Source organism: Drosophila melanogaster, chromosome X, assembly GCF_000001215.4.
Source record: "Drosophila melanogaster chromosome X".
Classification (NCBI taxonomy): Eukaryota; Metazoa; Arthropoda; class Insecta; order Diptera; family Drosophilidae; genus Drosophila; species Drosophila melanogaster.
Genome location: NC_004354.4, coordinates 6,473,785 through 6,487,620, shown reverse-complemented (window position 1 = coordinate 6,487,620; position 13,836 = coordinate 6,473,785). Strand labels below are relative to the sequence as shown.

The 13,836-nt window shown below is 40.2% G+C and overlaps 3 protein-coding genes across 6 annotated transcripts in view; all 3 read left to right on the top strand.

The window, feature by feature from the left end:
- Positions 1-13,836, top strand: part of CG42340 (uncharacterized protein) — a 101,201-nt gene that overhangs the window by 36,703 nt on the left and 50,662 nt on the right. For all 4 annotated transcript variants that reach the window (NM_001272346.1, NM_001144693.2, NM_001382086.1 and 1 more), the window contains exons 3-6: positions 2,094-2,846; positions 3,302-3,458; positions 3,524-3,620; positions 3,698-3,827. In NM_001272346.1, coding sequence (NP_001259275.1) covers positions 2,555-2,846; positions 3,302-3,458; positions 3,524-3,620; positions 3,698-3,827 — 676 coding nt within the window. In that variant the 5' untranslated portion in view covers positions 2,094-2,554. The remainder of the gene's footprint in view (positions 1-2,093; positions 2,847-3,301; positions 3,459-3,523; positions 3,621-3,697; positions 3,828-13,836) is intronic.
- On the top strand, positions 8,772-9,483 carry CG33665 (uncharacterized protein). Its single transcript, NM_001031876.3, has 2 exons — positions 8,772-8,835; positions 8,895-9,483. Exon 2 carries the CDS (start codon positions 8,912-8,914, stop codon positions 9,392-9,394), a length of 483 nt encoding a protein of 160 aa, NP_001027047.2. The 5' UTR covers positions 8,772-8,835; positions 8,895-8,911; the 3' UTR covers positions 9,395-9,483.
- CG33666 (uncharacterized protein) lies at positions 10,654-11,378 on the top strand. Its single transcript, NM_001031875.4, has 2 exons — positions 10,654-10,736; positions 10,796-11,378. The coding sequence occupies exon 2, from the start codon at positions 10,813-10,815 to the stop codon at positions 11,293-11,295; it is 483 nt and encodes a 160-aa protein (NP_001027046.2). The 5' UTR covers positions 10,654-10,736; positions 10,796-10,812; the 3' UTR covers positions 11,296-11,378.

The following is a 13,836-nucleotide window of genomic DNA, read 5'->3' as shown; positions in this document are numbered from 1 at the left end:
TCTTTCCAGTTTATTAAAGAAATAAGTTCTTGGAATAATAGTTCCCAGAAAGATATACCAAAGCCATAGGCATAACATTTATTTATAGCATTAAAATGCATAACAAGTAATTTTCTATAAAATAACAACAATAATTCGTGCCAAAAATAATGCAAACAAATTGTTTTTCCATTTTTTGAATGAGTCAATATTTAACTAGCATAAATTTGGGTAGCTAAATAATGACGTTTTAATCCCAAAAACTGCATGAACTGCACGCAGTAAACAAACATTAAGCTAGGTGTAATAAAATTATACATTTTAGCGTTAAACTATATGTTATTTGCAAATATGTGCAATGAATATGCTTAATGAAAAATAATATATAATTAGACTGGCTCATAAAGCCTCATAAATCTGTGCACTTTAAGTAAATCCCACCCACATATGGTCGAGATTGATTCTGTTCGCTTTGAAGGACGAAGGGCAGCATTGTTTTGGTCTGCGGTCCTGCCGCCTTTCACATGATTGATGATGGCCCCATTCGCCAGAAACTGCGCAAATTGCCAGGATAATCGTGTTCGAGGCTGGCTGTGGAATGCAGATTGGCATTTGGCAATGCGAAAATCCGAAAATACTGTCGCATTAGGCTTGAGGTGAACCAAAAGTATTTCCATTCCCAATTGCAGCATGTCCTTGTGATTTTACTTCTGCTTTTGCGCTTGCTTCTGACTGCCATGCTCCAGATATCAATTTCAATTGTGGGGCCAAAGAGAATTGATATGCAGATGCAATTACCAATTACCTCGCTTGATTTGCCTGATGCGTGTAGTTATTTCAACGGGCCAGACACTGAGGGAAAATTATGTTATTAAATTATGTTAATTAACGAAAATTGGCAAACGAAATTTGCATGCATTTATTGGCGGCGAAAATGGGTTTTTGTAGTTCATTTGGCTGTTGGTTAAATGTCTGAAAACAAGAGAAAACTATTTATTAGACAACCACCCACCCAATCATTGTTTATTTGTACCTCTTGTAAGATCGAAAACAGAGAAATTAATTAAGAACAATTACGTTGCCTTGTTTACGCCTGCTGCTGCTGCTGTTCAGTTTCCTATTTTCAAATCCTAGAAATGTTTTCTTTTTCCCTGTGCCACCCACAACACATGCAATTTGTGTCTTACTTATCGCTGGACAGTATCTGGTCTCTTCGAACAAGATTGAAATGACAGGATGCCACAAACATGTGCGGCGACAGCAATTGAACATGTTTCATTAAATTCAGCCCGGTTTTTGGGGCGATGTGAAACGTGCTGCGATGTCTTCACCTAATTAGCATTGAGGGCGGGTCGCCAAAAATGCAAGCCAAGCCATGGCCAAAAACAGGCCTTACACTGTAACTGAAAGTGGTAGGTGGTAGGTGGTAGGTGGTAGTGGGTGTGGAAGTAAAACACTGGGTTGGGTGTCCCTAATTGAAGTGCCACAGAATTGGGAGGCGGGCAGCGCAGAAATCTGCACAAAAAGGGAATGGCACGTGCTAACCGGAGTGCGAATCGCTGTCGTATCAAGTCGGCAAGTTTTTGTGCTTGGGTGGCGCAATCTTTAATTTAAATGCCAGCCATCTTCACGTCTATCAGATTATTTGCGACAAACATGGCGGATATATGGATATGTATGTGTGTGTGTGCATAAATGCGGATGTACATAAAGATATGGACTGTGATTAGCAGGATAATGAGCTTGTTTCACCCGCTGACCATTAAAACTGATCTTTCATAGAACTATTGTAATTTCATATTTGTAAGAGAATATTTATTGGAGTGCACATCCTAATTATGCAACGGTTAAATGATCTGTAATTGGGTAAGCACCTAGTTTGGCATTATGTCAAATATTCTGAACTTGCTTATTGCCAGCGAAGTTTATATATATGTGTATATATGTATATATGTGTATGCGATTTGCCGGGATATTACATTTCCTTGTGCTAACCTGAAGCTGTTGACTCAATTACACGGCGTTTGCCGTGCAATTTGCGCTCCAAAACACTCACATCGCAATTTTCATTTTCATTTTGGCCAGGTTTTCATGAAAATATTTTGCATTTGCAGCATCCGGCGCGACAGGCTGTCTCATTTCCACATCCACGCTCACATTCAGCCAACTGAGGGCTAAAAAGGAGAAAATAAAGGGAGAGAACGAAAAAAAAAAACAACAAGCGACAGGCTCGTAAAAGGGCGCTGCTGTACAGCAATAAGAACATTTTATGACGGTCACATAATAAGATCGAAAAAGGCCCCGCCCACTTTTGCACAAACCGAAGGCGCAGAGGAGGATGCAAATTACGTGGCACATGAAGCGTCAAAGCGTTTGATTTGATTGTCAGCGGCAGAAGTGTGAGAAGTGAAGCGAAGTGAAGTGAAGGGAAGCGAATCGTTTACCGCGCGAGTTTACACCTCCAACGGACCGACTGGCACCAATTGATTGATTGATTGACAGATTGGCCAGGGGTCGGAGGTTAGAGGTCAGTGGCAGAGGCAGAGGCAGCGGCAGAAGCAGCGGCAGCAGCACAATGAACAAGAAGTCGCCACTGCCGTTGGCGGCATTTCTCGGCGGCGACGGCAGCGGCGGCAGCGGAAACTGTGCCGCCAGCGGTAGCAGCAATGTTGCAGCAACTGCAGCATCGGCGGCTGCGAATGGTTCCGGCGGACGTGTCGGCGGTCGGCAGACGTCGACGGGCGGCTCGTCGAGCGGCGGCGGGGGATCCAAGTCGGAGAAGCAGGCGGCACGGGAGGCGGGCGGCGGCGGAGGCAGTTTATGCGGTTGCCAAAAGGCGCCCAAGTCACACTGCATATCAGCAACAGGTAAGCAAAATATGACCTAAATCCACTACTACTACTAACCTTAAAGGCCCGAAAAAGTATGCTACGCTGTGTGAAAATACACAGGGCGTATGGGTAATAAAATGCAATATTACTCATTCGCCATGTTGTACGGTAAGATTTTTTTTTTTTGTAGCGACATATTCAGAAAATGATTTATATTACCATTTTAAAATTGCTTCATTAAAAATATTTATTGACAACATGTGTATGATGCTGCAAGCGAAGTGTGTACGCAGCATAAATATTAGTATTCATCATACGCCTTGTTGCCCTGTTCAATTATTTTTAAATACGGCAGTTGGCATAGTTTTCAACTATCACAAAAAGTGATTTAATACAGCTGTTGAAATTTTAGCTAAATTGAATTATGACTGTTTTATTCGACACAAAATGCAGTGTGAGTTGCATTCAATGACACCTTTATCCTTTGGCAGGCGTACTTTTGTTGGTGCTGCTCTACACGGCCATGGGTTCCATTGTATTCGTGACCCTCGAGGGCGAATTGGAGGATGGTGGCGCCCTAGAAACCGCTGTGGCCGCTTCTAAGCCATATCCCCGCACCGAACTGGCCAACGCGGAGATACGATCCAGGTGAATTATATTATTTGTTTGCTAGAAATATCAGTTTCTTTACTTTACTTACCACACCACCACAGAACTGTGGATCGTTTGTGGTCGATAACGGAGGACCTGAATATATTGTATAAGGAGAATTGGACGCGACTCGCCGCACAGGAGGTGCAGCTATTTCAGGTGAGCATACACAAACACAACAACATCTTGGCCATTTTCGGGGCACTAATTGAGCAACTCCTTGGCGCCTTTTTCAGGACACTTTGCTGCGGGCGGTGCGACAGTCGAAGGTTTATCCCCCCGGGGGAATCCAGTTGAATGCGCCCACACACAAATGGACCTACGCCTCGGCCTTTCTCTACTCCCTGACATTAATTACAACGATAGGTGAGTGAGAAGTGCCTTTCGCATACAACCCACCATTGCCACCCTGGACGCATCGCTCATACACGGGTCGTGTGTGCCACTAGTAGCCCTCTACAACCACTGCGAACCTCTTCCCATTTCCTTTGTTCGGTGCTCCTTCGATACTCTGGGCAATTTATTAGCCCGGGCATCTGACGTTTGCCATCCGAGCCTGCCAAGTGCATGAACCCCGTCATGTGTGCGTGTGTGCGTGAGACGTTGAGTGACCGCCCCGGACCAGAGATGTCCGCTCCACTGGCCATTCGCCATTTGCCATTTGCCACCACCCACTTACCAACCAACTGACCGCCCAACGAACGGCTGCTGTTTTTAATTAACAAACTGTCAACTGACAGCATCGATTCCGATCGCTCGGCCTCCTGGCCACACACATTTTTACCCCCCTGTTTTTTTTTTTCGTTCAATTTACCAATGCGCTTGCCTGACTTTTCTTTTTTTTTTTTTTTTTTTTTTTGCTGTCTGATTTCAATTAGTTATAAGTAACCCGGGGGCTAAGCAGTCGAGAGTCCTTCTGTCATCTGCCATCCCTGCGCCGCCTAATAAGGAAAAGATGGTTAAGATGCATGCCCATCGCTTTTTAACATGCCGAGCACATCCTTGTAATCAAAAAAAATTCGCATGTAAATTGAATTGTTGAGTGCCCAAATATTAATTGAAAAAATAATTTGAAACGGACAGCAAGAGGCTGCCTGGCCAACACTTTCATTTCCAGACATTGTAATTTGTTTATTTTCCAATTTTTTTAATCGAAAAAAATGAAGTTTATATTTCTGACATACCAAATTGAGGCTTCGCTTAATGTTTTCCTTAAATTCGTAGTAATAACATTTAATGGTTTTATATGAAAAGAGAAACAGCAGGCTGGGCATTGTTTGATTTAAATTATTTTTGTCCACATTGTTTTGCTTGAAGTGAGGAGGCTTTAAAATGGCAGGCCCACTTTGGTGCAGATCTTAAGGATATTGGTCACGTACATACGTCTTCTTTCCCCACGGAGGGTATCAACTGTCGGATTTGTCTTGGCATATTCAATTCACTGGGCAGCAAAAAAGCTTAAAACTGTGCATGTTTCGACTATAGGATGAAAAGAAAAAAAAAAAAAAAAAAAATACAAATGAAAACGCACCAAAATGGGTGGCACAGGAAATTTGGCGTGTGGTCGGTTGGCTGCCAGCACAAAAGAGCTCACAATAAACGCGCTGTTAAATCAATCGAATTTGTAGCAATCACCAGCAGAAACACTCACACACACCACACACACCGCACACCTACACCGCACCACACCACACCACAACTCCCCCGCTTAATGTGAATTGAGTTTTGAAATCAAAACTCAATTTCGGACAGCCGCCGGAGGGAAAAGGGAAACAGCGCAAAGGGTGGGGAAAGGTTGAAGGACTGCTGTCCTGCCGCCGGGAAAGCTATCAAAAATCGGTCTAAATATCGCCAGCCATAGTTGTACAAACGCTGCCAGTCACGACTGTATGGCGGGTGTCATTGAAATTATTTTGACATCGTATAGAATATAGATAAAGGGGAAAATTGGGGAATGGGGAATTCGCTGAATGCCGAATGCGGAGTAGACAAGCAGGGCAACCTGCGGTTGGCAGTTGGGTAAACCAAACAACAGCGCCAGAAATACGGCAGCAATATAGGAGGATATTGAGCCACAAAGGTTTGGGATTCCATCCATTTTGCTGGATCGGAATCGCGGAGGGGATAGTTACACGTCCTTCGCTCCCGAAATGTATCCGTTCGAATTGCCCCCGAAAATGTATGTAATTAAAGTGCTCGATGGAAATGCTTTTTCGCATTTGACAGTATAGCCATGTATCTGCTAAAGAGTGCGGATTGGGGTTCATTAATTTACCTATTAATTTATCAGACTTTGGATATTTGGCTTGGTTCGATGCGTTTGAAATTTCCAAACGAAAAGATTTAATATTTTGGATTTTCTCATTTATGTTTTGCCAAACTACAAAGTGCTTAGTGTTCGATTTGATGGAATCGCAATTACTTACATATGCGACGAAATTTGAAATATCTGTCAGTTGCCATGCTAAACGAGACAACTTGGCCTGAATGGCCCTAACACATCAATCAATTATGAAACAATTTGTCCCCAAAATTGCTAAGTGGAAAGTTTCGATTGTTTTCAGCTAATGTGTTTTCTATAAATAAGCCAAGTGTCTCCGCCCAGTGCCAACAAAGTGGAGAGTAAAGCGATGGGGGACGTGGGCGCATAAATGTGAAAGTCTCGAAATCGGTAAATCTGAAAATCTGAAAATCCCAGCCAGACCATCAAGTCACCTTGGAGTGGGGCCAAAAAGTTTTTGCCCGGGGAATTGGGGTTTTGCGACTGGGGGCGTACGACAAAACGATCGTCATGAGATTAAGTCGGCAGAGATAAGACCATTATGCAAAATTCCCATCGATTATCTGTTAAAGCTCTGCCAGAGACACTTGGCTCATTATTCAATAATGAAGATATTTGGCCCGGGCTTACATACCACTTGAATGTCTGTTATGGATGCTAAATGTGCGGTATACGAATATTTAGGAACTTGATTATAGCCATTGCGGTATTTTTGTTTGTGCGCAATGGCCCACCTGTCTCCACCGGATGTCCTTCAATTAAAATCCACCGAAAATTGGCCGAAATTCTTGTGGTTATGGTTGTTCTGTATGCATGTGTGTGCTTAGCTCGTAAAACTAATTTCATTGCCTACTTTTGTGGGCTAATGGCGTGCTCAAAATCTTATCCGTTGATATACGACACTTACAACTCCAAATTTATGTCGATCTATTTGCATATCCAGCGATTTTCGAAATGTGCCTATCTAGTCGCCTTATCGGTTGACACAATCCAGTCGTTCATTGTCTATTGCCGGGAATAATTAATATCATGTATACGCCCCGTTCTGCGGTAATAAAATTAACACTTGCACTCATAAATATAAAACATGGAACCAATAAATACCACCGCACACACTCCATTGAGTTGTGATTTATATGCTGGTTATTGTATGTATGTATGTATGTATGTATGTATGTATGCATGTTTGTGTTTTGTTTTCGAAACACACGCATTCACACACATACTACACCGAATGCAATTTTCTGACAGCTGCGATTCAATTTGGCCAACTGCAGTGAGCCACCGCAGAATCCACTTTTAGCCAACTAACTGCGGAAAAGTTGCTACTTTTTTGTTGCTGTTATTCTGGGGCGTGGCATGTCATTAGGGCGGCGCTTTATTGTTAATTGGATTTGTCGCCGGTGCAGAATGAGAACTTTTTGCAGCACTTAATTGAGTCGGAAGCGCACGGATATGAACAGCGGTTGGTCAAAGAAGGAGCCATACATACCATTCTATACACACATCCTGGAAAATGGCAATCACAGTGCTCCCTTTCTCCTCGGTCTTTTGCAATCGATAAGTGAATGCAAACTGGATGGAACACACACTCGATTGGCCCGCATAAATCTCTGGCAAATAAAGGGAAGCAACTACAAGCCAAAAAAAAGAAAAGAATAAAGAAAAGAACCCCAAACCACCATGCACAACCCACTCTGACCTTCTTCGCGCTATTGACCTTCAACGCTGCCAGACCATAAACTATTACCATCCGTGTAATGGCTTCGTCTGCCACTTCCGGTTGCCATTTTGAATTACAAATGGCTGTGCAATGCGGATAAAGAACCGTTCGACTGAATCGCCATTTGTATTTTGTGCACCCGCCGCACCCCCGCACCCGCAACTATTTGCATGACCAGCATTGTGCTCTATTGGCCCCTATTAACTTTATTAAATACTCTTGCCCTGCATTATATTCACACGAAAAATGGCCCCTCACCAACCCGCAAATACACTCGTTGCGCCATGATAGATGACACGTCCTCTGTTGTATTATTATTATTATTACATAATTTGTATGCCCGGAATTGTGTTTCGCCGGCCGAGTCGGCAACTATAATCATTTGGCACACGTGCCACCGAAAAATCTATGGGCTCAGTGCTGTTAACAGTGTTGGCCAAAAATGGGCAAACTAATTTGGTAGGATTTTCTAGAGTTTCTTTCTTACTGCGCCCAATTAGTTTGTGCAGCTTAATAATCACTCGGTTGAGGGGGCTGCATTATAATACCTAAGGGTTTTCGAATCACTTTTCATTGTTATGCAAAATTATGTTGAAAGCAAGTCAGATAACTGACAATTTTAATAATTTGCAAAAAAATATGATGTCATTATGAGCTCGACGAGGTATTACATTCCATATTTGGATCATTATTTTTGATGTTCTGGTTGAAAAAAAAAAACACCAATTATTTTGGACACAAAATCAGAAAAACAACTTAAGCAACTAAATTCATATTTTCGGTGGTATTTTTCATCATAGCTTCGCTAAAAATGGTCTTACAGCTAAAAAGTTGACAGTTTTGTGCAGCTTACAACGCATGCTAACGAACGCTATCACCTATTTCAAATGATTAAGATAAATCAATTTTTTGATATAAAAAAACGACTTTTGTCAGAAATTCGATATTTACAATGGGTTTTTTCATCATAACTCGGCTAAAAATGGTCATAAAGTCCAAAATGTAGTAGTTTTTTACAGCTAATTACCCATACTAACAAACCCTATCACTTTTAACTGGATTAAACAAAAATTATTTTTGGGCAAATTTTCGCATTTTTGATAAGGGGTAACATCATCAAAATTTGCAAAAAATGGCAAAAAATTTAATTAAAAAATTTAATTTAATTTAATTTGAAAAATTTGCATAAACAACAATAAACAGTTAGTCATTTTATATTGTAAATGCAAAAATCATGTCGAACGGAGAAGGCAGTTGAGTTAAGTGTCAAGTCTAAATAGACAGTCAGTCAGTCAACACGTATAGTACGGCAAGTAAGGTTCGATCACAAAAAAAATTTGTAGCTGATTTTAAGCAAAATAAGATTCTTGGTACGTATGGACACACAATAAATTGACCAATATTATACATAAGCTCATACCGTTGACAGACTACTCCGAAGCGAGAATGATCTTTAAAAGTTCTCATAAACCAAAGCCAAATTGGTTTTCCCGTTCTAAGAAATACAAACTGTCGGAACTATCAAAGATTATACGCGATATCAGACAAGAGAGAGCTCTGCAACAAAAGTTTTTAAGCGACACTCGTTCAATGACAGATTTGATGCAGCAGTTACTTAATGGCAACATGCTCCACGGCGACGTTATTAGTTCGCATTTTTTGGAAATTCCGAAATCTAGATGTGTGCATTTTGAGTTCTGTCCCGAAATAGAGAGGAGAAGAACTACAAAAATCTATAATATGCGACGTTCTGTGCAGAGAGCATTAGAATATGTTGTACAAAATTCAATTGTAAGACCGAAAATTGAAGACGATGTCGAGGAATCGCAGATGGAAATAAATAATGGATGTGGTGCAGTAGTTATTGACACGATTGCTGCTGCTTTTGAAAATTCGAAAGATGTTAATTTGACTGACAAGCGTGACTAAATCAAAAACGATTCGAAAAATGAAAAACAAAATTTCTGTTGTTAATCTATGCATGCTAAAATAAAAAAAAAATGCCCCCTGCAAAACTCTTCGTTTTACGTTAATTCCCATTTTAAAATATAACTTCAGTTATAAAAATATTCATTAATATATATTTAATGCTATTAGTATTTATAAAAATACTTGCTGAGATTTGAACACCAATCGATTGGAAATCAAAATACGAGCTCAATGAGGTGTGACATTCCATATTCCGACCATTATTTTTCTTGTTTTGGCTAAAAATACGAATTATGAATTGCCAGAAAATCAGAAAAACGACTTTTGTCAGAAATTCGATATTTACAATGGGTTTTTTCATCATAACTCGGCTAAAAATGGTCGTAAAGTCAAAAATGTAGTAGTTTTTTACAGCTAATTACCCATACTAACAAACCCTCTCACTTTTAACCGGATTCAAAAAAATAAATTTTCGGGCAAATTTTTGCATTTTTGATAAGGGGTAACATCATCAAAATTTGCAAAAAATGGCAAAAAATTTAATTAAAAAAAAAAAATTTGAATGCAAATCGTTCAGAAATCAAAATACGAGCTCGAGGATTCTTTTTGACACGATGGAATTGTGAACTAGTTCAGCCTAGATGTTGACAACACTGATTGGATTGTGGTGGGAAAGGACGAAAAAATATATTGCGCGGCAGTTTATTTTATTTTATTGCAACTCACAGGCTCATTTTTATGGCTCAGACATTGTGAGCGTGGGCGGGAGGTTGTGTGGGTGTGGCAGTGTCAAATATAAAACAAATAATGCCAAACGCGACAACAGCTACAACGACAAGAACAACAATGTCGGTGAGGCAATCACAGATAAGTCAACATTCCGCTGACGAAGAAAAGTGGAGAAAGCAGCTGGGAAAGTGTAAGCAAAGTGGTGAGCTACAAAATAGCGAATAAATGAATGAGCGAATGAATGAATAAACGAATGAATGAACGAATGAATGGCTCCACGAATAAGTGACAAACGCCTTTGCATGGGCCATATTATGTGGCTCCCACACGCACGCACACACACAGATCTATATTCTATATTCTCTCATGTTTTATAATTGTAATGCATTAAAAAAAAAATTTAATTTAATTTAATTTGAAAAATTTGCATAAACAACAATAAACAGTTAGTCATTTTATATTGTAAATGCAAAAATCATGTCGAACGGAGAAGGCAGTTGAGTTAAGTGTCAAGTCTAAATAGACAGTCAGTCAGTCAACACGTATAGTACGGCAAGTAAGGTTCGATCACAAAAAAAATTTGTAGCTGATTTTAAGCAAAATAAGATTCTTGGTACGTATGGACACACAATAAATTGACCAATATTATACATAAGCTCATACCGTTGACAGACTACTCCGAAGCGAGAATGAGCTTTAAAAGTTCTCATAAACTAAAGCCAAATTGGCTTTCCCGTTCTAAGAAATACAAACTGTCGGACCCATCAATGATTATACGCGATATCAGACAAGAGAGAGCTCTGCAACAAAAGTTTTTAAGCGACACTCGTTCAATGACAGATTTGATGCAGCAGTTACTTAATGGCAACATACTCCACGGCGACGTTATTAGTTCGCATTTTTTGGAATTTCCGAAATCTAGATGTGTGCATTTTGAGTTCTGTCCCGAAATAGAGAGGAGAAGAACTACAAAAATCTATAATATGCGACGTTCTGTGCAGAGAGCATTAGAATATATTGTACAAAATTCAATTGTAAGACCGAAAATTGAAGACGATGTCGAGGAATCGCAGATGGAAATAAATAATGGATGTGGTGCAGTAGTTATTGACACGATTGCTGCTGCTTTTGAAAATTCGAAAGATGTTAATTTGACTGACAAGCGTGACTAAATCAAAAACGATTCGAAAAATGAAAAGCAAAATTTCTGTTGTTAATCTATGCATGCTAAAATAAAAAAAAAAATGCCCCTTGCAAAACTCTTCGTTTTACGTTAATTCCCATTTTAAAATATAACTTCAGTTATAAAAATATTCATTAATATATATTTAATGCTATTAGTATTTATAAATTTGTTGTCGCTTTACTGTATATATTTGCATTAAGTATAATTTCTACAACATCTACTTAAGATCTTGGATGGAGCAGGTGAACCTATGCTGCTTGCGGGGGAACTCTCTCTCTCGTTTGTATTAAATTCAATTAGTGTACTCTGTATAAAACATTTTTTTTTTGCGTGTAATCTGTAATTAAAACGAGACAGAGAATGTGGAAGGGAAGGAATCCACATTGCCCACTCAGCCATTGCTGCTTGACCTCGAGTCCAGTGGTGGTGGCCACCTAACCTTCGACTTTGTACCCGTCGACCACGTTTCACCCACCACCAGCCACCCATTCCCCCTTCAGCCCCTCCTCCGATGGGTATTGTTTGGTTTTATATTTGGAAATTTTTTTTTTTAAGCCCACCACCCCGTTGAAATGCACCCGTTTCGCTCAGTTTTTCGGCTAGTTTTTCATCTCTTGCAAACGCTTACTGCAGGCAATCAATCTCGCCAGTGGGAAAAATCTAGCCAAATAGATATTAAAGGAGAAGAAAAAAAGGAAACTGGATGAGAAAGAGTTGAAAGCGATAGTGGAAAATTGAAAATATAAGCGCGGCAATATGGAGGATGGGGCATTCTTTTTAAAGCCTGTAGACTGAGAGCAAGACACGCGCTCGCTCACACAGCTCACAAGGCCCCATCAATGGCTCTTTGTCTCTGTGGCTCTCTTGGGGATTTTGCCTTTTAATGCCGGATCCGGAAACACACACACGCGCACACCACCCTCGCACCGGAGAACATGGTCCAATCAAGCGTAGCTCTCATTTCTGTGTGTAAATGTCGCCTATCAATGCTTAATAATGTCATAAAATCAAAAAGTCAGGCCAAGCGAGAGGGTAGCACAACAAACGCGCGGATTTCTTACAAAATTACACGCGAAGAAAGAAAAGCCCGCCCATAAAGGAGGAAACCGCAGTGTGAACATGCTAGCGCCATTGTCTCTTCGATACTTTAGGATATTTTGGGCAACGGCACAGTGTGACCATGCTGCCTAAACTTTGGCCTAACTGTTTGTTCGAGGAATATTGTGATTTTACCCTTAAATCGTTTGCGAATTTGTGTGCCAGTGGGATGAGACAGCATGTACTTACGCTCAACAAATTATACATACACTCATATGTGCATATGCAAACTGTCCCCATTTATTCTCAGTGTGCACATAGTACATATGCTCCATGGCTCAGCATATTTGGGTACGCTGGTGAGTGGGTATGGAACACATTTTTCAGGGCTTGTGTTCGAGGCACCGTCGCCGTTCGAGTGGCCACTCTCCATGCTCCTTGACCTTGCCCCTTCACCGCCCGCTGACCCCGCGTCCCACAAAGAGCTGGGGGTCAGCGGGGCTGAGACGGAGAACAGATTGCTTAAAGAGGGGAGTGATATCGCAGAAAAAATAGAAAAACTGTGAAATGGGGGAAAATGTTGCTGCGTTAGCTGGAAAATATGCACGCCCCTACTTGCTCAGTGGGTCCGGTATTGGCTTGAGTTCGCATTTTTTATTTTATGCATATTTTCTTCGAGTATTCGGCATACAGAAAAAGCGTTATACAAGCATGTGAGATGGGTTGCATCCGTTATGTCAAGTGCTTGACAAATCGTTGCACACTGGTAAACAGTCAGCGGGATTTGAATGTTTTAAGTTTGTTGCTGGCATAATTGACATTTATTTTTTGGATGAGCGTTCTGGGCTGTAGGCAAATTGATAGAGAGTTCATGGCTGCGATATTAGATGTTATATACTTTTGAGATGCATTTGCAAAACCGAAATAATATATTAATTTAATTAATATAGTTATCATACTAATTGTCATTGCGTTTGACAATAAACCATTGAAATTAAAAAGATGTTATCTTAATTGAAACTGTCGTTTCCACTTAACAACAGTCTGGTTGCTTTATCTATTTACATTATTTTGCTATAATGAGATTATTTTGCAAAAAAAAAATGTTTGCTTCTAGTTGGGTAATTGAAAGTCGTTCAATTTTGTTTTCGGAACATGTTAAGTGCAATGCTGTAATTGATGCGCACAGTCATAATCCGATTAGAAAGAATTTCGAAACTAATTACCAACTAAAAAGGTGTTTTAAACAATGTTTTCATTACCAAGCATAATTAGATTTCGATCGAATTAAAACACCTACGTTTTCTGTTCGAGAAATCAGTGGAAAAAGTGTCTCGTATCCATTTAAGCGAGCATTCATAATATGTTACTACATTGTTTCAAATACATCCGTTTTAAGACTGCATTAGATGAACGAACTAATCAAAGTAAGGGCTTTCTATAAAAGCAAGCGTTGCTTCTTTTCAACTATCAATAAATTTATGGAATT